This window comes from Antedon mediterranea, chromosome 2, assembly GCF_964355755.1.
Source record: "Antedon mediterranea chromosome 2, ecAntMedi1.1, whole genome shotgun sequence".
Lineage (NCBI taxonomy): Eukaryota > Metazoa > Echinodermata > Crinoidea > Comatulida > Antedonidae > Antedon > Antedon mediterranea.
In genome coordinates, this window is record NC_092671.1 from 25,783,322 (window position 1) to 25,809,763 (window position 26,442).

The 26,442-nt window shown below is 35.4% G+C and overlaps 2 protein-coding genes across 2 annotated transcripts; one reads left to right on the forward strand and one right to left on the reverse strand.

Annotated features, from left to right (window-relative positions):
* Positions 1 to 346: 346 nt before the first annotated feature.
* On the forward strand, positions 347 to 22,223 carry LOC140039802 (uncharacterized). The gene is made up of 8 exons (XM_072085399.1): positions 347 to 834; positions 8,107 to 8,646; positions 10,369 to 11,241; positions 13,125 to 13,232; positions 17,376 to 17,627; positions 18,060 to 18,427; positions 19,229 to 19,307; positions 21,164 to 22,223. Exons 2-8 carry the CDS (start codon positions 8,394 to 8,396, stop codon positions 21,214 to 21,216), a joined length of 1,986 nt encoding a protein of 661 aa, XP_071941500.1. The 5' UTR covers positions 347 to 834; positions 8,107 to 8,393; the 3' UTR covers positions 21,217 to 22,223.
* On the reverse strand, positions 22,134 to 25,482 carry LOC140039381 (uncharacterized). The gene is made up of 2 exons (XM_072084985.1): positions 24,253 to 25,482; positions 22,134 to 22,163 (listed from the first exon to the last, which is right to left on the reverse strand). The coding sequence occupies exons 1-2, from the start codon at positions 25,480 to 25,482 to the stop codon at positions 22,134 to 22,136; spliced, it is 1,260 nt and encodes a 419-aa protein (XP_071941086.1).
* Positions 25,483 to 26,442: the final 960 nt, after the last annotated feature.

Genomic DNA, 26,442 nt, shown 5'->3' on the forward strand with positions numbered 1-26,442 from the left:
CATGTGTAACGCAATTACTATAAGTACTGGTTATGAATTTCAATAATGTTTGCGTTCATTTCCCACCGGCTATGAGGACAGCATGAGGGATGTAGCTCGGCACGATCTGCCGTGCTATGAGGACAGCATGAGGGATGTAGCTCGGCACGATCTGCCGTGCTGATATATAATTGAACTAAACAGCTATACAAATGCGAAGTAGCCTTTGTATATAACATTATATAGACCTACCCACTGTGACTTGATTATTATGATTGATTGGTCCACTTTAGGGAGAACACGCCCCCAACGCCACAGTAAAAAACAAACTGTCGTCCAATTTATGTATCATTCGGAGTCTTTGTGCTGACGGGGTTTTAAATGCCATAAACGTGCTTTGCGACTGAGTTCAAAAAGGATTATTAAAGCTCTGCGGATATTTACATTCGTCATAAATAACATTTGTCGAGAGAAAAAAAAAACATGTATGAGTTATGATCTATTTAGATGTTCTGAAAAACTAAGTTTTAATTCTGGAGGAAAAAAAATAATATTGTGCATCGTTTACAGTTTTGAGTTGATGCGAACGTCTCTTGAACAAACATTTTGCCTGAGGATATGCGATCCATCTGTCAACGGCTGCCGGTGACATAGACGTTTTTTTTTAAACTGTACTAGTCACGAATAATGCCATCATGCTAAGCACACGTACTTTTGTAAAAGTTGAGTTTACTTACCGACAATGACATATATAATTCGTAATAATAAAGGACACAAACGTGTACTACTGTAGGTATCTATACGGATATTAGGAATTTATTTTATGGATTTTTATGGTAGTAAAATTAAGCAGTGGTAAGTTGAATTAATTATTCGTAAGATTCACGTGTAATAAGATAATATACTTATAATTATATATAGTATAATTGTCAGTATGACATTTACAGAGTAGAGTGCTGTCTGTTATTCAGTTTACGAGATACATTCAATGTTTTGACCGTTCTAAATTTAGATATCAAGTGTACATACTATACTTTAAAATAGTGTAGGCCTATAATGTGAATTTTTTGTTTTTGTTTTCACACGCATCATCCAACAGAACTAGTCAATTACCTAGGAGAGTTTAACTATTTTATATTTATTTAGCATGCTTATAAACTCATTTGAGGCTTAGGGAGTGAAGTTACAACCCCCTGGAAATAGGTCAGATTTGAACCCTGGACCTAGGGATTGTAAGGCAAGCATGTCAACCTACAGCTTCACTAATTTGATGTTTCCTTTGCGGGTAGGCTTATGTTTAATCAGGACATAACACATACCGTAGTTTAAACATTCTACTGTACCTTATACTGTAATGTCAGATGTTTTGTATTGTACCGTATTACACATTATTAAAATAGATCGCCTGTATTCTTGCTACCCAACAATATGTTCCCTTAAAATGGCCTGGGTGGGCTGTAAAAGATATACCGTACTTCTTCTCGTTCATTTCACGAGAAAGTGTACCCTTAACAGGTGTGTCTCCCGCATAAAGAAGGGGTTGAACTATATCAATGTGGTACTGATCCAATCTTATGACACGCTAGTAGACTGGCAGGCGGAGATTGAAATGCGCCGTGCAGCATATTCCCCATACTTCCACAACCCCCTTCATATATTCTGCACTTGGCCTAGCTACTCCAGTTTTTATTGATTTAAACATGAAGAATGAACTTCACTTTCTCTTTAATCTAAATCAATTACCGTCTATACAGTTAATTGCAATATTCAGATTGAATGATGTATTTAATTGTTGTTGATGTATGTTGCTTTAAGAGCACAATTAGACCAAGGATTATCAATCATTCTATATCCATACACTGCACGTCACTAATGTTCAGTATAAACATCATCCTAACAGCAAAACATATTTAGCTATCTCATCAAACGCTCACTCGGCAAACATTATAGTAGGCATGTTAAGATGCATATTTTAGGCAAATCCTTCAAATTGTGATAATATTTTGAAACTTTGCACAGTTATTCATTAGGGTGTCAAAAACATGAAATGGAAGGGTTGCACAAAATTTGGTCAGGGGAAAGCCGCCATTTTGGATTTCAAAATGGCGGACCCCAAATTTTCACTTTTCAGGTATATCTCTGCTAAAAAGGCACCTAGAGTTCTGATTTTAGGTGCAAATTATATGGTAGTGGGGTCACCAAACATATTGGTATAACTAACATTTTGATTGCATGGCGGCCATATTTGATTTCAAAATGGCGGACCCCAAATTTTCACTTTTCAGGTATATCTCTGCTAAAAAGGCACCTAGAGTTCTGATTTTAGGTGCAAATTATATGGTAGTGGGGTCACCAAACATATTGGTATAACTAACATTTTGATTGCATGGCGGCCATGTTTGATTTCAAAATGGCGGACCCCAAATTTTCACTTTTCAGGTATATCTCTGCTAAAAAGGCACCTAGAGTTCTGATTTTAGGTGCAAATTATAATGGTAGTGGGGTCACCAAACATATTGGTATAACTAACATTTTGATTGCATGGCGGCCATGTTGGATTTCAAAATGGCGGACTTCAAATTTTCACTTTTCAGGTATATCTCTGCTAAAGAGAGTTCTGATTTTAGGTGCAAATGATATGGTAATGGGTAACTTCTTTGATTGCATTGCCGCCGGCGGCCATTTTGAACGTAGCTCAAACTGTACTGGCTTTACACTATTTGTTTATGTTTATAGTTACATGCATTTAACATGGACACTTATTGTAGGTCACATTTTCCCTGGCAACCACACAGCTCTGTATATCGTAAATCACTCTTTCTGCATTTACAGCGTCCAAGATCACAGTCGGTGTGTCCACAGCGAATTAAAACCTTTGTGACATCTGAGATGTGGAGCACTGTGGCGCAGTGGTTAGAGCATTGGACTTGCAATCAAGAGGTTGCTGGTTCAAGCCCGGTCGGTCACTGCAGTGTTGAGTCCTTAAAGCAAGATTCTTTATCCACATTGTTCCTCCTCACCCGGATGATAGAAATGGGTACCGGTATGTAAAAGGTACTGGGAACGTAAATCAGACTCGTTTGTGCAGGAGGAGTGGCTTACCCCCACAAACATACACACTTAGTGGAGTCTGGCTCAAACGCTAAAGAAATGGAGATGGCACCACGGCCATTATCATTAGCTTAGGTCTCGACACTTTACCTTACAGACAATGACATCCTATCGAAAACTGAAGTCATTCATGGCATCTTTTTCCAAGTCGGGTTAAATGTAGCTTTACCTTTTCCTTGAACAGATGAAGTTGTATCACAACCGCTAAAGGAATGAAAGAACAAGTAAGCGGCTGATGCTTGTGGTCCAAGAGAAGAAACAATCTCGTGTATTGGGATGTGCTTCCCCACTCCAAACTCGATCCAAAGCTCGTGGATCCTAGGTATTCTGTGGAAAGCTGACAATGCAATAACAATAACATCACTGTCTACAGTCTTGACAAGAATGCGCGGAAAAATTTCAGCGGCATGTTTAACATGAACAAACATACATTCATCTGCCTCTATGTTACATGGCATCAGCAGTTGTATATTTACAGACTGGTTTGTTGCAGCTCTGTCTCCTAGAGATCCTACAAACATTCCGTGATTTGTGTCAACTTCGATCAGTGACACGACTAGATTTGTTTTTCGATAGATAAATGACAGTTTAAAGTCTGGTACGCGTTCAAACCGCGTTTCTGGTGTAAGGAGGGTCGTTAAAGCCAGCGGGAGCATGCCCAACAATTGGACCACATTTTTTAGATTTGATGACAACAAATCAGAGTTGTTTTCATTTATTGTAACTGAAGTAGTAGAGAACATTGGCACAAATCACGGAATGTTTGTAGGGTCTTTGGGAGACAGAGCTGTAACAAACCAGTAAATATACAATCGCTGATGACATGTAACATAGAAGAGGCAGATGAACGTATGTTTGTTCACGTTAAACTTGCCGCTGAAATTTTCCACGCATTGTCAAGACTGTACACAGTGATGTTGTTGTCAGCTTTCCACAGAATACCTGGCATTCACAAGCTTCTGATCGAGTTTGGAGTGGGGAAGCACTTGAAGTACATCCCAATACACGAGAATGCTTCTTTTCTTGGATCACAAGCATCAGCCGCTTACTTGTTCTTTCATACCATTAGCGGTTGTGATAGAACTTCATCTGTTTAAGGAAAAGGTAAAGCTACATTTAACGAGACTTTGAAAAAGATGCCATGTATTACTCCAGTTTTTGAGAGGATGTCATTGTCTGTAGGGCTTGTTAGTGAAACAGACACAGATTATCTAGAACAGTTTGTTGTAAGTATGTCTACTGCAGAACATTTAATGATGCAATACGATATCTTTTTACAACAAGAGAAAGACTATTGAAAATATCCACCAACATCTGCGGCATTAAGAGAACATGTGAAACGGAAGCCAGGAAGTGGTACGACTGTCTAGATGCATTCAGGGTTGGACAGGACCCAGCGAACTGGGGATAGAGGAAGGAAGGCAACAAATTTAGTCCAGCTTGGAGTTCATTGCTTGGAGAAATTTCAGATGTCACAAAGGTTTTAATTCGCTTTGGACACACCGACTGTGATCTTGGATGCTGTAAATGCAGAAAGAGTGATTTACGATGTACAGAGCTGTGTGGTTGCCAGGGAAAATGTGACCTACAATAAGTGTCCGTGTTAAATGCATGTAATTATGAACATAAACAAATAGTGTAAAGCCAGTACGGGTTGAGCTACATTCAAAATGGCCGCCATGCAATCAATGACGTTATACTAATATGTTTGTTGACCTCAATATTATATTATACTTTGTAGGCCTACCTAAAATTATAACTGTAGGTACCGCACTGAAACATTTTGAGTTCGCCATTTTGAAATTCAAAATGACCGCCATGCAATAAAAATGTCAGTTAAATACCAATATGTTTGGTTACCCATTACCATATAATTGGCACCTAAAATCAGAACTCTGTACCTTTTTAGCAGAGATACCTGAAAAGTGAAAATTTGAAGTCCGCCATTTTGAAATCCAAAATGGCCGCCGTGCAATCAAAATGTTAGTTATACCAATATGTTTGGTGACCCCATTAACATATAATTTGCACCTAAAATCAGAACTCTAGGTGCCTTTTTAGCAGAGATATACCTGAAAAAAGGAAATTTGAAATCCGCCATTTTGAAATCCAACATGGCCGCCATGGAATCAAAATGTTAGTTATACCAGTATGTTTGGTGACCCCACTACCATATAATTTGCACCTAAAATCAGAACTCTAGGTGCCTCTTTAGCAGAGAAATACCTAAAAAGTGAAAATTTGAAGTCCGCCATTTTGAAATCCAAAATGGCCGCCATGCAATTAAAATGTTAGTTATACCAATATGTTGGGTGACCCCATTACCATATAATTTGCACCTAAATTCAGAACTCTAGGTGCCTATTTAGCAGAGATATACCTGAAAAGTGAAAAATTTGGGTCCGCCATTTTGAAATCCAAAATGGCGGCTTTCCCCTGACCAAATTTTGTGCAACCCTTCCATTTCATATTTTTGACACCCTAATGAATAACTGTGCAAAGTTTCAGAATGTTATCACAATTTGAAGGATTGGGTCACTTAACAGGCCTACTATTAGGCCTAATGGCATGTTTCTACATTTAAACCAACATTATACATTGATGTATGTAATAACCCTGTGTTGTGGAAATGATATTATGATGGCTATTATGCGTACATAAGGGTGAGGAAAAGAACTTGAAAAGTGTAAGTCCAAATCTATATTAAAGTTAGTCTATTGTTGTAGGATAAACAATATGAACCTACTGTATGGGCGGGAATATCTTAGATAGGATGCGCCACTTCTCTCTTCTTCGGGATACATACATGTTTGTTCTCTCTCCTCTATACACAACCCACTTGTATTTCATTCGATCTTTCAATTTTTTCATCAATGTTTTAAAATGTATAATATGCATGTCTATAAAATGTTTTAAATGTTTATTTATACCCTCAGGCCTACTCTATAAAAAATGTAAAGTAATTTTTTTTTTGAAAATTATAAGTAGTGGGTTACTTTCAAATCATATTATTATTAAAATATTAAACATAATAATTTGAAAGTAACTCACTGAATGTTTAACTAATTTATTTGAATCTCACTGGAGTATTACAATGAAAAAACGAAGACTACAATCGTATGAATTTGTAATTTTTTATTTATAATCATTCATTTAGGGCTTGCTCGTCACAAGGTCTTTTGATTAATAAAATTTCTGTTTTTCATCTGACGTTACTTTTTGAGTTTTGCCCTCTTCCTTTCATTTTACAATTTATATTGGATATTTGTTATTTTACTGTTAAAGAAATAAATGTTAATTTGATTTGAATTGAATTGAATTGACTATGATAAGGATCATAATGGAAATAAAGAACAATTGAAATTGAATTGAAAAATGAATAAAACTCCCCAAAGAGGCCCATGTAAAAATGTTAACAGAAAAGTAAGGGGAAAATAGGATTAAGAGGAAAATTGTATTGACACATCACAATCCTGCCTAAACAGAGCAAAATGGAATAAAATAATGGAAAGCGTCAGATGATGATGAGGTTTAATATCTGTTTTCTTACTTTAAAACTTCTGGATTATAAAAATGATAAATTAACAGTTGTATTTCCTCACACAGCTGATATTCTCCTCATTGTGTCCATACGTGATTAGTAATGGGCATGATGCACTTAACGACTTCAATCATGGATAGAGTGACTGAGATTGTTTACACAAAACGCGAACAAGGATTTAATTAAAACGACAGTTAAGATGCATTTATTAATTAAGGAAAATATCAGATGATCTTTGATCTGTAATTCAGATATTACCCTATAATGCTAAAATATATTTTTTAGGATCGTGCCGCCGCGGTCTAACAATCACCAAAGCAGCGGCGGTCGAGAAAGTGCCGCGAACCATAAAAGCCGCTGTTGCGCTTTTGACACGAACGCACACAAAGTGTGAACTATTTCATAACACAAGCCTAATCTTGATTTGTAGGGGTTGCGGACAGTATAGCACTTTAGTGCTGACACAGCCCAATGTGTCAAATAAATGAATGACTAATATCATAACACATAGGCCTACAATAAATAAATAAAATGACCTATTCACAGATTTTTAATTAATTTTTATTTTTCATGTTTTTGGGGTCTGGCAGTCAATGGGTTTTGGTTGAATTTAACCGTTTTATTTCGGTATTTTATAAATGACAATAATTATTATTTTTTTATGGTTATTTTTTTTTTTACGGAAGTGATTAATTTTGTTAAAACTAAAAGTGGCCTATTCAATGTATGATTTTATTAATCTTCATCTTTAAACTAAATTATGTACAAAATATAAAAGTGACATAGGTAATACAGGATTTATAAAAAAAAATGAACTAAACATTTCCATTGTTGCTTTCCCTTATGATATAGTGTTGCTTCTTCTGACTATAACCGTCATCCCATAAGTTGGACACACACTATCTATTGTCATTGTTTGTAAAAGACAAACCATGTAACAGAATAGAAATGTCGAACCTTGTACATAACTGTATATGGCATCTCCTCACACTAACACTAGAGACGCAAGACAAGGACGTAACGCAACGTAAGTTAGTTGACCAATGACAAGCGATGGATTATTCAAACTGACACTTGTTATTGGTCAACACGCTTGCGTTGCGTTTACTTCCTTGCGTTACGTCCTAGTGGGAACTAAGCTTTAGGCATGATGCCGTACGGACCACGCTTTGATCATTTACAGTAAATTTGGTTATAAATTTGACGAGTTTCTATAGTACATTTTTGTATAGTTAGGCCTACCCTAGATAGACCTACACAAGATCCAATATTTCTCCATTCCCATGGAAATGAATCACCAAAATAACATTCGTTATATCCGATGCGAGGCAGGAAATGAGTAATTCACGAAGTTATAAAAAAACCCCATGATAGCCCCTTATACAACCCCAGGCCCGATGTTATTGACAGGCACAGTGTCATAACACAGTTGGTATTTTTGACTCATAAACTAATGACTGTTCTGTTTTTAATAGATTGACTCATCTAATAATGAAGTGTGAACTAAGTATAATCTGAATCTACCCGATGATTGCTGCTTGATGACTGCTGCTTGATGACTGCTGGTTGCATAGCTTTTGGATATACATGCTTTATTTCATTGCACTCATCAGCCAAGCAAAAAACCATAATTAAAAGCTGCTGATAGAACTCCAATACACGCAAGACAACATTATCTACAAATGTTATATTGTTACTCTTATTCTCGGCGATAAAGGCGTTGTGAGTTATACAAAAACAATTGACGTTATAGACAGATAACATGGGCGCGGCAAATGGTAAGCCACGCCCCACAATAAGATCGGCTGTCGAAGTAGTTGATCAATCAGATGAGGAAATTGATATTATTGATTTGGAATATTCTGATTATTTTGACGATGTGTTTGAGGACAATGAACCGGTCAAACACGGAACACTCAGGAAAATACGATTGTGGGATTTTCCGTATTCGTCTCCAACTAAAAATGGAAAAAGAGCCGCAAGTGAAAGCGGTGGAATTGCATTCACAAGACGAGGTAATATACTAAAATTACATTCCAATAAGTATATAGGCCTATAAAAATGTATGATATCGGTTAATGACATACTAATGTTGTTGATCTAGTTTAGAGATGGAATGGTATTATAAAAGATAATGAACAACCCCTCATTTGCGACACTCCTATTAAAGGAACACTTAGGATCCCTAAGATTTGTTGTTAATAGGTAATACTGTTTAATAATCAATATAGTGAACATATGAGACATCCACGAAGGGGACAATTTCCCTTGAAATGCCCGGGTTGAAATGGCAGTTTTGAATACAGGCGTTAATACAACCCATTTTGGGACACCTCTATATTCAGGGTACATCCTTATCAAGGAGAAACAACGAGGGATATTGTGTTGTGTCCCGAAGGTGCCCTCCCCACACACACGCACATCCCTGTTGTGGCTGTATTGTAAACTATGGTTAAATAGGCCTACTTCTTAAGCTTTTTATGAAATACGGCGGAGCAATACTGTGTGTAATGAAATTATATGGTTTAAAGGTTATATACATAAACCCGGTTAAATCAGACCTTGTGATCTTGATACTTTTTATTATCACATATACAAGCCTTTTCATAAAATGATAAATGATAAATCCGGGTTAATTTTTGAAACATTTATGTATTTACTTCTTCGGAAATACCTACTGGTAACTGAGTATTTAAGATCACATGACCTGTACGCCATTCCCTCCTGATTAAATCCATTACTTTTATGGACAACTTAAAACTTATGCTCACTGTTGTGTACCCACTTTTTAATTAATTGTGTTCACACGCACTGTAGAGTTAAAGCGTGATAGAACGGATTTAAGCTGAATCATGGCATGCAAGTGCATGTGGATATAATAAGCATAACTCCGGTATACCTCTGATAGGTTTCAGAGGTAATTATAACATTATACCACAAACGCAGAACAACAAGGGAAGAGTGTAAATTCATTCTTGCCATGGTTACCGATTGACGCACCGTTAACTACGATGTAAACACCACTTGTACATAATATTTACAAAATTATAAACGCATTGTAACAACATTAATAAAATGTCAATCAGAAAATGAAGTATCTAGTATCAATAAGTCATCTCACAAAACAAACGCGTTGTGTGAATTATTGATGTTGAAATTATGATAAAAGAAATGTCGGTAAATTAGCTCGGGCAAAGTTTAAGTGTTGGTAAATACGAGGCTGGTCTGACACGTCTGCCATTGTACCCACATTTGACAAACCTATCCGGAACAACTAACTTCTCTGAACACAAATAACGCAGTAGTTTTTCAGTGGAGGGGAAAAATAGGCTTGACTTAAAGATAATCCTTAATGGTAAGAACTTAAGGAGGTAAGGTAAAATGAAGAACTATTATATTAATTGTCTTGACTTAGTTGGCCGAATTACTCAGCAGGTGATTGTCACTTAAATGTTCGTCTATGAGTAGGCCAACGGTAACTTACGTCGTCTGAAGATTGTACATGCGGTAATATACAGTTTGTAATGTCGTCTGAATAGTATTCGTCTGAAAAAATAGGGGTTGTGACTTTCGAAATGTGTTATCAGGCCTTATGTTTTCCAACATGTGACTTACGGCAAACATGCAATCAAGGTCGAATGAAATGTATCTATTTGGTATGTTTGACGTATCGAAGTCCAATAAAGAAAACTTAGAATTTAGCAAATTAAAGAAAAATTTCTTTCTTGATTTCCTAGGTCTTTACTCAGAGTCAGACGTCATCACTCCACCTAAGCCAGACTATGGTACAATTCTGAACCACGGTCGCAAGAGAATTCAATCTGCCAAAGAAGCTCGAAGCAATTCTTCTAAACGATCTAATCTTCTAAGGAAACTTTTCACCAAACCCGAGAAAAAATCTGACCCAGATTCAGATGTCTACCAAGCAAACGCCTTTCGAAGACATCATATACCTTCTTCTAGCGCAATGGGAACGTGTTGTAGTACTTCAAAAAGCATTTCCAGTTTGTCCACACGTCAAAGTGAAACTTTCGCGAAAACATTTCCACATAAAAGAGAGTGTTCAGGAGAGCTTTCACAAAAACTTGAAGAAAATTCCAATAAAAGTGAATTTGAAACTAAATTAAATTGTAATGATGAAAAAGCTTCTTATAAAAGAGAGTTCGAAGGAGGAGTATCTTATGAAAGAGAAATTGAAAGAGCTTCTCATAAAAGAGAGTTCGAAGGCGTTACACGCAAACCATCGAGACCTCAAGATAAAAACTCAGAAAATGACAAAAATCAATCCAACATTGTACGTCTTTCAAATGGCGGAAATACTGGTTACTCAAATGGACAAAACAGTACTGATATTTGGGTAGGACGTGAATCTCCTAAGCAAAACAAAATTGAACAAACTCATGATTTAATGATAAATGATGACCGTTTAAAACATGTGGATGGTAGACATAAACCTAGGCCTCTACCAAGAACTTTTATTAATAACGGAGCAACAGAAGCAAGGAATTCGTCAAGTGCCAGTGTTAGGAAAATATATATGCAACAGAACAACTCCCACCGACAACGGAAATTAACACCTGCTGTTCCTTTAACAGTACCAGGATTTAAAGGTAAGAACAAGAATTACCCTCATGACAAAGATGCTGTGTCTCTATTAAAATCGTCCACACGTTGAACGTGTGGTATATGTTTTTTAAATGTATAATACACTGTGTTTTGTTATATTCTAAACTTTTGTACAAACATACTCGTACTGTATTTAATCCAACAAATATAAAAGTCATTCTATATACATCGGTCCAAAAATCAAAGTAATTGACAGGACTCGGAGTAGCATAGACAAACTATCGTCTTAAAACTAGTTACAATTACTCTAACAATTAATCCTATGCCATGGTTTCCACTACAGAGTTAGGGTTACGCAAGGACGTACAGTAAGCGCAACTTAAGTTAATGTTGGGTTCCCACTCTAGAGACGAAACACGAGGACGTAACGCAACGTATCTGATTTGACCAATCACAAGTGGAGGATTATTCGAACTGTCATTTGTCATTGGTCAACTCGCGTGCGTTTCGTCTACGTCCTTGCAGAAGCATCATACAGTGTATAAAAAATGATTTTCAAGATCCACTGAGTATAAAACCGGACGGAAAGTAGTACACAGAATGAATACGCGTGTAACTTTCATGATACAATAATTCAACCCATCGACAGCATTTGACATAATGCTTTTTCCAACCGTAGATCACAGTATAATACATTGATTTGATAGGATACGAATTGATAGCGACGATGTTTGCACATTACAAAATTAATAAAGTTGTCGCTGTCAAACCACATTCATTATTGATCCCGTATACACGTTGCATATTCCAATAATATAAGCAATATAACAACAATAAATGACTGTAAACATTTAACATTTTATATTGAATGTTGTGTTATAATGAATATGAGAACTGATAATACGTCATAAAACTTCGTCTAAGTAAATAGTTTTACGAACAAAATATTCCCTGTAATAAGACTTTTATTAATGCATCATGTATTATCCTCGCAAAATATTGATGCCATTTTGTTGTCAATATGAAATAATTTAATAATTGTCGAGGAGCCCTTCTGAATCAAGCTTCCTGGCTTAAAGAGTTATCTTCTGCTATACCATAATAGTATAATTATTTAGTTTCTGTATGATTTTGTTAATTTAATAGTATAATGTATTGTATTGTGTATATTATGGATAGCAATAAATAAACAAACAATAACACGTAAACAAATTTGTATAGAACCATTCGTATTATACTGATACATATATGCTTAGCAACAAGCATTTCTAAAATACAAGAATGATATCCATAATATATCCTAAAAACTGTTACAGGAAAAATGGTCGTAAAATGAATGAATTTGTTTTCAATTCAATTTGATTTCGGAACAAGTCCATATCAACAATATACAATAACAACAATACAAATAAATAGTTCCAAAAAAGATTCGACTACAAACAAGATATGAAAAGTACTGTCAAAAGAGATTATTATGAACGTAGCAGTTGGAGGTCCATTTCCTATACAGAAGTTGTAAGCATTCGAGAATTAACACAAGAGTGATAAGTGAATAGCAACTATTGTCAATCTTAGGTTTAAACATTAGGCCAATCGTAACGTTCGAAAGAAACGTAATTTAAACATTCAGATGTAAGCACAAACTTTCCGGACATTGTGATTTCACTACTGGGAGATGAACTGTCTCCACTCTGCCTTCTTTAGACGGAAACACTATGCATCCCCCGCCCCCCCCCCCCCCGCCTACCCTAAACTATAAAACTATAACAATATGCATGATGGTGATGTTTACATAATTGTTCCAGCCATCTATGTAGACCTGTTATTTATGATATTTTTGTTCAGACATATTACCAGAATTCTGGTGCATGCGAGGAGAACAGTGTTTTTAACATTTGTATTTTAACATAATTATCTTTAAACACAGCCCCTTTGCGGCAGAGTAGTCTTCCTCCAGTTGGTGACGTAGAAGAGTTGTTATTTGAACGTGACAACAGCAGCCAGAGCAGATCAAGCAAAAGTACACCAACAAAAGGTGAGACAGTTTATGGTTTTGATATAACCAAAATAAACAAGAAATATTTCTTACAAAAAACGCCGCGTAACTTTTTGACTGGACAGTTGTAAGAACAGTCTTCATTAATCTAATATAATAGGTCGGCCAATCAAAACGCAAGTGAACAATTGAGACTTTACTTGTGATTTATGTCATTGGCCTGTCAGCACAGTCGTTTCTTTCTAGAATTAAACGCACAAACTTGTATTGGGAATAATGTATGTTTATGTGGTTATTACTATCGCATTTAGGTATTGATAATAATAATAATATGGCTTTTGAATATATAATTACTGTCTGTAGAATAACATTTATACATTTTCGGTTCGCGATGAAAAGTTATATGAATGGATTTGTAATATAGGTATTTATAATAATAGTATATGGGTTGTATTATTGCTAAGCTATCACCAAATCGCGTTATAACATTATTTCTCAGGGTTTTTTGCACCATTGATCAATACCAAACGCGTATCTGTATTATAGTTTTTAATGAATCATTACATTACTAAAAATACCCAATTAAATCAATCGCGTCAGTCCAATTCCGACTTATGTTTCGATCAGATAGTTCTGTGTCTACACTGTCCCAACTAGTTTAACAAAAAAAGTGTGATGTGCCCAAATAGGGTAGTGATATGCCCGAATATCGTAGTGATATGACATCGTCATGTCTATATAATATGGACACATCATATTTAGTTTGATAGTATAGACAGAGCTTAAGGATTATATTAAAAAAATGTTTTCTTACATTTTGAAAAAAAAGTATTTATTTGTTTATAAGCCCAATTTTCCAGTCTTAATTTTACATTTTGAAAAAAAAGTATTTTATTTGTTGATAAGCCCAATTGTGCAGTCTTATTTTACATTTTGAACGAAAGTATTTATTTGTTGATAAGCCCAATTTTTCAGTCTTATTTTACATTTTAAACGAAAGTATTTATTTGTTGATAAGCCGAATTTTCCAGTTTAATAATAATGACCCCTTCCACAGTGCTTATACCATATACATTTTACATGATATTGACCGTGGGTTCTTTACGCCTCTGATGCATTTGTTTTTATTGTACCTTTTTAATAAATTATTATATGTTTAGGCCAAATCACACCCAATTTAATGAAACGGTCAGATTCTGATTTCAATTGAACGAAAGTAGTACTGTATTATTCATTGATAAGCCAAGGGTCCCATGGCGTTAGCCGATATCTTGAGCATTTGACTCATGTCAACCTGTGACACAAATCATTCTTCAAAATCTAAAAACCTCACACGTCTTTTTTGTGAGTGATACACTATGGATATGCACACGGAAATAATATGTGGACATTGCAAACAATCATAGGCCTACAGTAACAAACATAACATGGCTAATAAGCATAGCATTCAGACTGGTTTGTTTTCTAGTGGATTTTTATTTACTTTAGCATGTAGAATAAAACTAGTAACAGTGGCTATATTAATAATTATACTGATTATCCTTGATGTTATCGCGTCTAATAATAAAATATTTTGTTGTTGATAAGCCCAATTTTGCAGTCTTAATAATGACCCTTCCACAGTGCATTTTACATGATATTGACCGAGGGTTTTTACGCCTCTATAGCCACTGATCAATACCATAATTAATGTACTTTTTTTTAATGAAAATTGAAATGTGTTTCAACATACCCAATTCAAAAAACGGTCCGTTTTCGAGTTCAATCTTTTGATTAGAGAGGTTGGAGTTTCATTTTGAACGAAAGTATTTATTTGATTGATAAGCCAAATTTCTAGTCCTAATGATTTGAGATTCAACGGGTTTTGCTTTCAATTGTATAATAATATAATTATATATTATATATAAATATAATATTAAGTATAATTATGAATTCACCAACACTTTCAGGCCCAATAACAATGATCCCGGGCCCGAGTTTTTGTAGACTGGACTTCCATGCACAGCCACATGTTAAGAAATATGAATCTCTTTATGAATTTAATATGGTTCGAAATGATATTACACAACAACGATTAGACAGCAACTGTGCAAGAGTCCAACTAATAAAATCGGAATGATCAGTTAATTAAACATTTACAGCATAAGGCCCATACACTAGGACGATAACGATCGACGATAAATAGACAAATATGCATTTTTAATACATAAACCAAAAGAAATATAAACAATTCCTTTGATGAAAATTATATTTTCACACGTCCAATAAAATGACGTCATGATTAGTAAGACCATTAATATCGTGACAATACAGCGATTTTATTGTTTTTATTTATCATGACGTCATTTGATTGGAATTTGAAAAACATTATTTTTATCAAAGACAGCATAAATGATTATCCTATAGGTCTAGAACGAAAACCTTTCTAATTTCTTTTGGTTTATGTAAAAAAAATGCATGCTATATATTTATCGTCCGTCGTTATCGTCATAGTGTAATTGGGCCTTTATACAAAAAAAATAAATTGATTACGAAGTTACATGTCATTTTCACCTATCACCAAAAAACTAACACTAATTAATTGTTACGAAGCCAATTTATATTATATATTTCATTAAATCTGAACTTTACGGTAAATGAAGAGTAAGTATCAGTTAATATGAATAATATAACTAGTAAGTCTATGAACTTGCGTCCAGACACAGAACTGTGACATTACTATCATAAATGTTGAAACCACTTATAAAACCTTTTTTTAAAGAAAATATAATTGTGTTAGGAGAAGGCTAATAAACAAATAGATAATGTACAAACCTTTTTCTGGATTAATTAATGGAGCAGGCGTTATAATAATCTGCTGCTGCTACCTAGACTGATTGTTCACCTTCTGACGATAATTGATTAGACCCCCCCACGGCATCTGATAACCAAAAAAAAATTTACCAGGACTGTTTCAATGATTTAATATCTGACGGCGTATTATTATAACATTGGCCTAGATTGACAGTCAAAAGAAAGTCATTGTAAATACCTCCCTTTATGTTGACAGAGCCAAAATAAAGTTTTGACCATTATCGAATGATTATTTGACAGTGACTTATTATAACACCGGCCTGGTTGACAGCAAAAACGAAGTTATTATTTATTGAACAAGATTTTACAGATTTCCGTCTACATCTCAATAATACTGTATTATCAGCAAAGGCTTTCATATAGACTCTCTTCTCCCAGACGTTTTTTGGGTCCAGCAGCTACCTATAAATTATAGTCGAGTTTCCAAATTCACAAAACTGTCAGCCTTAGATACTAAAGCTACCGCTATGAAACAGCTTATTAATGAATGTGTCCTCCTGGGACATAGCTGGCTAGAGCCGCGGCGCGAAAATAATAATATTAATAATAAGCTAGAGCCTAATGTAAAATAGGCTTAAAGGCCGCCGTTGCACAATGAACAACTCCCACGGGAAACGACACACGTCAAACGTCAAAACGAACCGTCATTTTTACGTGACGAACTCAATAATAATTTATTTTGAAGCTACACTTTTAAAACAGTGGCACACTTCTTGAATGAAGGTGCGTCCAGAGAAAGAAAAAAAAAATTATTGAACAATAGTCCTATTTACAAGGAAACTTTAACTAAATTATGTACAAGATATAAAAAATAACATTAACAAAAGTAATACAGGATCTAAAAAGCAAAGAACTAATCAATTTGTATTGTTGATTTCCCTTCTTTTTTTCCATGCCCGTTTGGTAAAACAAAATCTATCGAATGCAACTTCAATATTTATAGGAAGATCAAGTACGGGTGAACCAAGAACATACATTAATGTTTGGTCTATTGTTCCATTATTAAATTGGTTTAAACATCAATTGTATTCGATAGATTTTGCTCGAGTATTGCCAGTGTGACGTGTAGGAGGCGTCATTTCCAACTCTCCGACTCGCTTCGATTTGTTTGACGCTTGCCGCGTGCCGCTTCGCGTGTAAAATGTCGAAGAACACATTTTAGTGGTTGCGAGACGTGGTTTGTTTCATTTTTAGAATTGTTATAGAACCTTTATTTTGTTTAAATAATTTTTCTTCTTCTCTTATCCTTCTAATTGTAAACAACGAATCTCAATCACAAATCGAGTATCCGATGTTTTTACTGTATATTTGTAATAATTTTATTTACAGTTAAAACCAGGCCACCGCCTATTCAATATCATTTAAATTCATCACCATGTTCATCTAGCTGGCCTAGCCTATCAAATGGTGACGGATATCAGCATCATATACCGCCGCCTTCCACTCCACCACATAAAAACCTGCTATCACCTTCGCCGAAGCATCTGCTAGTTTCTGCTCGACACAATCACATGCTTCCTAAAAGAAAACTAGTTCGAAAACTTACTCCTATTATTCTAGAGGTTCCAAAGAATTTGGAAGGCAAGTATTTTTTAATAATGATCCTCAAATTCGCCATGATATTTAGCCATATATTTTTTTTTTCAAAATCACCATTTATCTTTATTTATCATCCTCATTATCATACATTTATATAAATAATACACCCGATATGCACTTTCCGTATAAAGTCAGTGACTATCACAAGTCATCGAGTATTACAAGTATTTAAAACTTGACTTGCGATAGTCAGTTAGACTTTATCTACTGACAGAATCGGGTAAATAATATGACGGATATCAAAACTTAAAACAATCGACACCTTAACATTGACCTGTTGTGTTTGTGTTCTTTTTAGAAACGTTGTGTGTGCACCACAATCTTGCCTTGCTTTACTAGTTGTTTCGCCATTGCAGACACTATTTCAATTCAATTTGTATTCATATCTAAAATTACTATCTCTGAACATTGCAGGTCGTAACAATAGTTTATCTTCCGATGAAGAGGATGAGACACACCAGTTCCTCCATAACGGTGTCTACGGGTACGAGAGCATGGTAGAAGGAACACCAAAGTCCAACGGCTACGGACCAAGCGACGAATATAGAGAGGAGTTGAAAAACACGGTCGACGAACTGATAGACCAGTTGTCACCGACGATCATGGGGGACGAGTTCATCGACAGACCTTACGGGCGACGAAGCCCATCGTACTGGCGAAAGCAACCTAGCCAGGCGCGAAACTTTGTATTTCCGGAGGTACGGCGTGTTGAAGAAGATAACGGCAAATTAGAGACAACCTTTCCACCAACAAATGGATATAGTGGAGATGCGTCTCCATCGGTATGTAAATAAATGTTCAATAAATGATGCTAAGATGATGACGAAAATATCACATACTATAACAACGCCTACAATATGTTTGATAATGTACCATGTACAATAATGGTTAGGCCTACTATAAAGGATCACCGACACGTGATTATGCATAGTTGGCTTGGTGGTTATGATGCTTGACCACCACTCCAAAGATCCTGGGTTCAAGTCCCGTCACATGTCACATTTTCTAAGGACAAAATTACAACTCCACTCCCAAAGACTGGTAATAAGACATGTTTGTCTTGTGAACCTCTGAGGGTCCCTAATGATCAGAAATTGCTGGATGGATCACCCTCATTAAATATGGTAAAAAAAAAGAAAACAGAAAGAATACGTTTTAGAATAGAAAATCTAACTATAAAAATATATACTGTATATTCACTCTAGTACCATAGACAAAGTATGTAATATTATAGTATCACATGTACATCATGCGATATTCTATAAGCCTACATTGCTGTTGATATTCGGCAAAGAGTATGCCGACTGGGAATCGGCTATTGAACGCCATTCTAGTGATCTGAAGGTCCCATTGAAGATTTCTCAAAATGTAGGCCTACGGTACTGACGATGCTGATGATGTAATGTTTAAAATGTTAACAATATCACTGATCAAAGGCACCACGTCAATAATAATTTAATGAAACATTCAGTCAACTTGGTTGAACTGGCATTTTGCATATTAATTACTATCTGGAATTAACAGACAATGTAATGATTTTTCAATGAGCAATGTTAATATACTCGTTTTCTTTTTCTCTTAAGTTGGCACCGTTAAATCCTAAAGTTCATCGACGGAAAATAACACCGGCGCTTTCCGTTCATCCACCTCTTTATAGATTAGGTACGGTATAAAGTTGTTTAATTACGCATTTGTTTGGTTTTGTGTTGTTTTCTGTTCTTTTTTTTTTGGCGTTTTTGTATGTAGCCAAAGAAAATCGTTATATTAATTATATAAACTAGATGGTACGCTCGCTTCGCTCGCGTACCATCTAGGTCGTGCCCACAGATGGTTCTCGAATAAACAGTAATTTCAGCGTAGCAAAACTGGCGATTTCAAATGTACGTACCGCAGGACTATAATACATTGTCGTTTACAGAAACGAATAAATAGACACGATGATTTATGTAGTCAACTAAAATTAGCACCCTGTGAATTACTTCCGAGGAGAAACTTATCAAAATGAGTCCAAATTTTTGATTTGGCCTCATTTAAAGAAATCCAATTTGTGTTTTGTATGTAACATTAGGGTTGAGGGATGGGAAAGCGGATAGGTACAAAGAGGAACAATTTTTAAATATATTCTTTATCAACTCAGTAACGAAATATTTTGTTCTTTTTTTATAGGCCTATAAATACTATACCTCTAAATACAGTAAAACATTTGAGATTTAATAAATAATACTTTGTTAAAACTGTCACTGTCATAATCGATTGAAATATTAAAGTACATGTCACGATACACCACTACGACGTTTATATTTTTGGTAATTATTAATTAATACAAACGTTGAGAAGGAACTGTCAGTATAATATAAAGTTTATTTGTATATAATAATGTGTTTATATATCTAACAGTACAGCCTATCCACAATCTCAGTAATAAAGTTTATTTGTATATATTTTTATATTACATCTAACAGTACGAACATTCACAGTAAGAAATTTTCGATTCAAATGAGGTATTTACAGTATTGTCAAAGTATTGCAAGTTTATTCTCAAAGGGCCCATATATTTACCTACCGTATGTGTTAAACCAGGGGCTCATAAATTTACCTACTTGTGTTAAACCAAACTCTGGCAGACTGAGAGATTGGGATGTTCCATTCATCGCAAATCAATACATTTGTATAAACGTATATTAAATCTATCAAAATAGTATTTTTTTAAGAAAATCGGCCTGTCTTCAACATTATGATGGTGTACTCTAGCTGTTCAACCGGTTTTCAGCTATTAAAAACAATTATCGTAGGAGGAGATAGGAAAATGCGAAGCCTCCTCGCATTTTTGTGGCGGGTATTTTTCAAGATGGACATCCATTAGACAGTGTATACCACGATCGGAAAACACCTCTATTTGGGGCAAATCGTTGAACCTAAATTCGTTTTAATCGTCAATAACTAATTATCTAACTTAATTTAATTAGTAAACAGGGTTACATCAGGTGGTTAAAATCAGTACCGAAAGTACGAACCAACTTTATATACCATCGAGTACAAATTCTAGAAGTAAGGCGCAATTTACCGAATTTTGCCCTTACGTAAATTTATATATAGATAATAATTATTAACTAGGCCTAATGGTATTAGGCCAGTTTTACCGGCGTTCATTGTGTAGTGGGCCGAATACTAATGGTTGATTAAATTAGGATTAGATGGATACTAAAACGTTATGAGAGCCGGTAGCATAATCTATTTTTGTTGCCTATATGTATACGTGTTTGGTTTTTTTTATTTGTGTTATTTTTTGAATGACAACAATAAACTATACCCAACTACTACCTATCTGTCTGTATGGCTGTTCGTCTGTCTGTCTATCTGTCAATAATATGTATGTATGTCCGTCTATCTGTCTACACACACACGCACACAAACTACTTTTCATTCATGTTATTCACCTACTGTATTAGTTTATAGAACATACTTGACGTGCATTACAAAACATCAAACTTTATTCTTTTTTCCTTTTATATATACAGATCAGTCTAAGATGGCATTCAACTCGTTTGTCGAAGACGAAGATCAATTCTAGGCAGGATATTCCAATAAAAAAACATCAAAACAAGTGAAGTGAATTTATGGCAAATAGAATGTTATGAGTTTTGTTGACGTAGGTTGGGTATTGGAACGTGAGCCTATTCATTTCTGTATTCGAACCAGGGCAAAGTGTTATAATGATTAATGATTAATTGTTACAAAAGGCATATAGAACGGTATACAAACATATTAAAGCGGAAGATACGTATTTAACTAATTGTTTATCATACAGAGCTAGCTGTGTTGTCTACGTTTACACTGAGGCTACCGGAGAAAAAGTCATCATCGTTACGTTTTTTCACCACTAATGTACGTTTAGACTCAGTGTGAAACACTACACCCATGTTCACGCCACCGGGCCATAATCAGAAGCTCAGTGTGAACGAATGAAATTCTGTTCAATAAACACAATTTTACTCTTAGTTTGTTAAACAGAGCCAATTCATAATTGTTAGGTCAGCTTTAATTTTTTAAACGGGTCAGTGGCCGAAGTTTTATTTTTTAAGGATAACGATAAAGAAAAGTATTTGTGTTGTAAACATTAGGCCATGTGTATTGTATCTTATATAGGCCTAAGTGTTTTATAAAAGCACTCCCGGCCAACTTTGAATAGGTATTAGACCTAGGCCTTAAATGGTATACAATGTGAAGATATGTATCTTCAGAGTCCTTAAAGTGTCTATAGATACCATATTATAATAGGGCTTATTTCAGTTGTCTCATTTGTTTTGTGTCACATCTGGCTGAATTGAAAATATTTTTACAGTAGTAAACTTTATGTGAATTTTTCATTATGAATGCAATAAAAAAAATTGAATTTGCCATGCCAATTTATGTTTAGCATTCTAGAAATATGTTTGTGAAATCATAAACCAGTTACTATTATTATACAAAATACAATACAGTGAATTTCTATGTTATCTTACTTTTTTCTCTCATTTTCTATAAGAGAACAATTTAAGAAATGGGTTTAATTTAAGATTATGTTTCGATGGGTAAAATACTTATTTTATACAAGGAATAGGTGAAACTTTCAAATAAAATATAGTATTAAAATATCTATAATTTCAAACAAAACTTGTTGTTTTCGACCCTGTGTTCTCTTCGCTGTTCTAGTTTAAAGAGATACACATTTATTTAATTTGTTCAAGAAAACCTGTATATTAGTAAAAGAAGAGAAACGAAAAATGTAAACATCCAAATAAAAACAATACCGTACATGACAAGATTGAATACAACGTCGAAAACATTCTTAGACAGTTCTATTGTTTATATGCTGTAGATAATAAGTAATATATGTTCGTTTGTTCAGTGGGTGGTATTTTTCCAATAATAGTTAATAGACGCCGTTGTAATTGCATTCAACGAATTAATGACAATGACTGCTTAAATGCATGTTTCGTCTTCTACTTTTGAGGTTGTTTAAAGAGTGGAATGAATGGTGTGAGATGAAGTAACACCCTTTTGTTAATCGGAACTTATCTCAGGTGAGCTAATTTCCCAACATAAACAATACTATTATTGTTAAGTATTTCATCATTGTCAGGTATGGCCTACAGTTTAATAATGGCCATAATGAACAAATTATCACTGACGTCATTCACGGCTTATGGTTGCAGTTGGGCCATGGTTGGTCTAAGCAAAATTAAATATCATCTTATGTAAGGACCGCGTTCTTGTTGCGGTGGTCGATATTCCTAATGCTTGGTTCGGCAGAACGTAATGCAACGTAAGTATCACAAGCGATGGATTATTCGAACTGTCGGCTTGTCATTGGTCAATACGCTTGCGTCCTAGTGGGAACCAAGCTTTAGGTAGAAGCTGGGGTGCGCTGCGGTGGCGTTTACTGATTTTGACCAATAAGGAGAGAACCCTATTCTTACGCATTTACGTATCTATATTCACAATAACATTGAAAAAAATATATGAGCGCATTCATGTTTCTTTGAATAATAAAAATAGTTTGTTTGTCTTGAATGTTATCATTAAATGAAGTATATTTATTTTTTGTAGAATCCAAATGAAATGACGTGTCTATTTTTAAATAGGGAAATATTTTAAATTGCATGGATTCGCACCTCCCTGCTATGACTGCTCGGTATTTATCGGTTCTGATGTTTTATTAAGAAGTTACTGCAATCTAGGTTAGAGAAAACTGCATTTCGACCTAATACTATATTTGGTAAAATTATAAATATTTTGGTACGCAAGACGTTTCATATGTATAATTCTTTGGAGCAAGTCTGTGCGATTTCGCTAGGAGGGCGCTAAACATGAATTAGTGATAATATAAGTAGTTCTTTGATAGTAAACCAATAAAACTTACGTTGGCAAGACAGTTTCGTCTAGCTGTCAGCTTGACTTCTTCAGTTGCTATGATGCGTTATGGCGCCGATTGGTCTCCTTTCCAGCCACTAGATGATTTTGTTGTGTAGCCTAGGGGACCAGTCGTCGTCAGAAGCTGATCGTAAATGTGAGATAGTTGGTGCGCGCCTTCGTCTCTATTCATCTTTGTATTTTTATTTTGCTTTCTTATGCTGATGCTTTCTTTAATTTTACGTTTAAGCCAAACTTGTTCTTTGTGTAGTACCTCTATCTTATCCCAGTTAGGTATGTGGTTGTGTGTGGTCATATGGTCCGTGATTGCTGATTTATGTAAAATGGAGGACGAAACTTTCCGTGATGCACGCGTCTGCATGTTCTGTGTGTTTTCCTCAACATCTTTCTTGTGCTCTTTAATTCTGGTTTTGAGTGCCCTACCCGTTTCCCCAATATACACCATCTCACAGTTGGTGCACCCCACTTTGTAGACGACACCACAGGAATCCTCTTTGCATGCTTTATCTTTCGGTCGGACGATTAAGTTTTTAATTTTGTTAGATGGTTTAAAGTATGTTCGTATGTTATATTTTTTAAATGTTCTCTTGATTTTCTCTGACAGGCCTTGAATATATGGGATGGATATCGACCCTCTTATATCTTCTGTTTCGGGTTGTTTGTCCGTTTTTTGTTTATCTAGGTTACGTTGTACCTTTCTAATCGTCCATGTAGGGTAGTTGCATTGTTTAAGTAAAGTATGTATCATCTCAGTTTCGTTCTGTTTGTCTGGATTATTTTTGATTATCGTGTTACATCTGTGTAGAAGTGTGCGGATAACGGATAACTTGTGTTGTAGAGGATGATGTGAGTTAAAGTCCAAGTATTGATTTGTGTGGGTGGCTTTCCTAAAAACTTTAGTGTTGATGTTGCCTTCCCCATCAACTAGAATTAGCGTATCCAAGAATGGGATAGAGTTGTCTGTTAAGGACATTTCTTCGCAAGTGAAATTAATGTCATCATCGATTTTGTTTAAGTGTTGTAATAATGGTTGTGTCGCATCCTTGGGAATTATTGTTATAATGTCATCTACATACCTTTTCCACATCCTCGGTTTTATGTCGGTGTGAGCTGTAGTTATTGCCTCATTTTCCAGCCATTCCATAAATAAATTCGCAACAATCGGAGAACATGGACTACCCATGGCCATACCTGAATTTTGCTGGTAGATATCCCCTCTGAAGCTGAAATATGTGGTGGTGAGGACCAATTGAAGCAATTCCATAATGTCGTTGATATGTAACCACGTTCTCTCTGATAGTTGTTTATCACAGTGTAAGCGTTCTTCAATTATTTTGAGGGACTTGTTGACTGGTGTTTTGGTAAATAATGACACTACATCATAAGAGACCAATGTTTCATTTGGCTGTAACTTAATGTCCTTTATGTCATTGACAAATTCAAGCGAATTGGTAACATGATGGATGCTGTTTCCAACTAGTGGTACGAGAATGTCGGCTAAGCTTCGTGACAAATTGTACATAATGGATCCCGTATAATCGACTATGGGACGTAACGGATTATTCATTTTATGGATTTTTGGTGTGCAGTAAATTCTTGGTGTGATGTCCGACGTGGGGTACAAGTAGTGTTTTTGTTTGACAGTGATTTTCTTTTCTTTGAGGAGTCTCGTGATTACAGTGATAAGTTTTTTCTTGTAGGATGAGGTAGGATTTTTCTTTAATAGCGTGTATGTATCAGTATCTGAAAGCATGTTTCTCACTTTCTCATCATATTCTTTAGTGTTCAGAATTACTGTGGCCCTACCTTTATCGGCCGGTAATACCATAATGGTTTTATCTTTCGCGATGTTGTTCAAAGCCTGCATCTCTTCTTTGGTTACATTCGGAGTCGGAGGTTTAGTAGATTTAATTAGGCTTACCATCTTCCCTCGAAGTTGATCTTTTTCTATTTCCGGTAAAAGATTGCATGCTGATTCCGTGGCAACGATCAGTTCTTCAGTAGGGTGGTTAGGTTTCGTAATCGCGTAGTTTAAGCCTTTGGTAAGTACATAGTTCTCAGTATGTGTTAGCCGTCTGTTGGATAAGTTAATAACCCACTTTTTTCGTTGTGATCCTGTAGATTGCAAACCATCTGTATTCTTTTTGTCCCTTATGTTCAATTGTATATCTAACTTCCCATATATTCAAGGCCTGTCAGAGAAAATCAAGAGAACATTTAAAAAATATAACATACGAACATACTTTAAACCATCTAACAAAATTAAAAACTTAATCGTCCGACCGAAAGATAAAGCATGCAAAGAGGATTCCTGTGGTGTCGTCTACAAAGTGGGGTGCACCAACTGTGAGATGGTGTATATTGGGGAAACGGGTAGGGCACTCAAAACCAGAATTAAAGAGCACAAGAAAGATGTTGAGGAAAACACACAGAACATGCAGACGCGTGCATCACGGAAAGTTTCGTCCTCCATTTTACATAAATCAGCAATCACGGACCATATGACCACACACAACCACATACCTAACTGGGATAAGATAGAGGTACTACACAAAGAACAAGTTTGGCTTAAACGTAAAATTAAAGAAAGCATCAGCATAAGAAAGCAAAATAAAAATACAAAGATGAATAGAGACGAAGGCGCGCACCAACTATCTCACATTTACGATCAGCTTCTGACGACGACTGGTCCCCTAGGCTACACAACAAAATCATCTAGTGGCTGGAAAGGAGACCAATCGGCGCCATAACGCATCATAGCAACTGAAGAAGTCAAGCTGACAGCTAGACGAAACTGTCTTGCCAACGTAAGTTTTATTGGTTTACTATCAAAGAACTACTTATATTATTATACGAATCGAAACCAGAAGAAATGTTTTCATTA

What these genes read in the sequence shown, in the direction of transcription:
- LOC140039802 (XM_072085399.1), top strand. Translation starts at nt 8,394, where the DNA reads ATGGGCGCGGCAAATGGTAAGCCACGCCCCACAATAAGATCGGCTGTC. An exon ending in AATTGCATTCACAAGACGAG is followed by an intron (nt 8,647 to 10,368) that starts GTAATATACTAA and finishes TTGATTTCCTAG; the next exon opens with GTCTTTACTCAGAGTCAGAC. An exon ending in GTGGAGATGCGTCTCCATCG is followed by an intron (nt 18,428 to 19,228) that starts GTATGTAAATAA and finishes TTTTCTCTTAAG; the next exon opens with TTGGCACCGTTAAATCCTAA.
- LOC140039381 (XM_072084985.1), bottom strand. Translation starts at nt 25,482, where the DNA reads ATGGTAAGCCTAATTAAATCTACTAAACCTCCGACTCCGAATGTAACC. An exon ending in CTACATGGACGATTAGAAAG is followed by an intron (nt 22,164 to 24,252) that starts GTACAACGTAAC and finishes GTTCTCTTATAG; the next exon opens with AAAATGAGAGAAAAAAGTAA.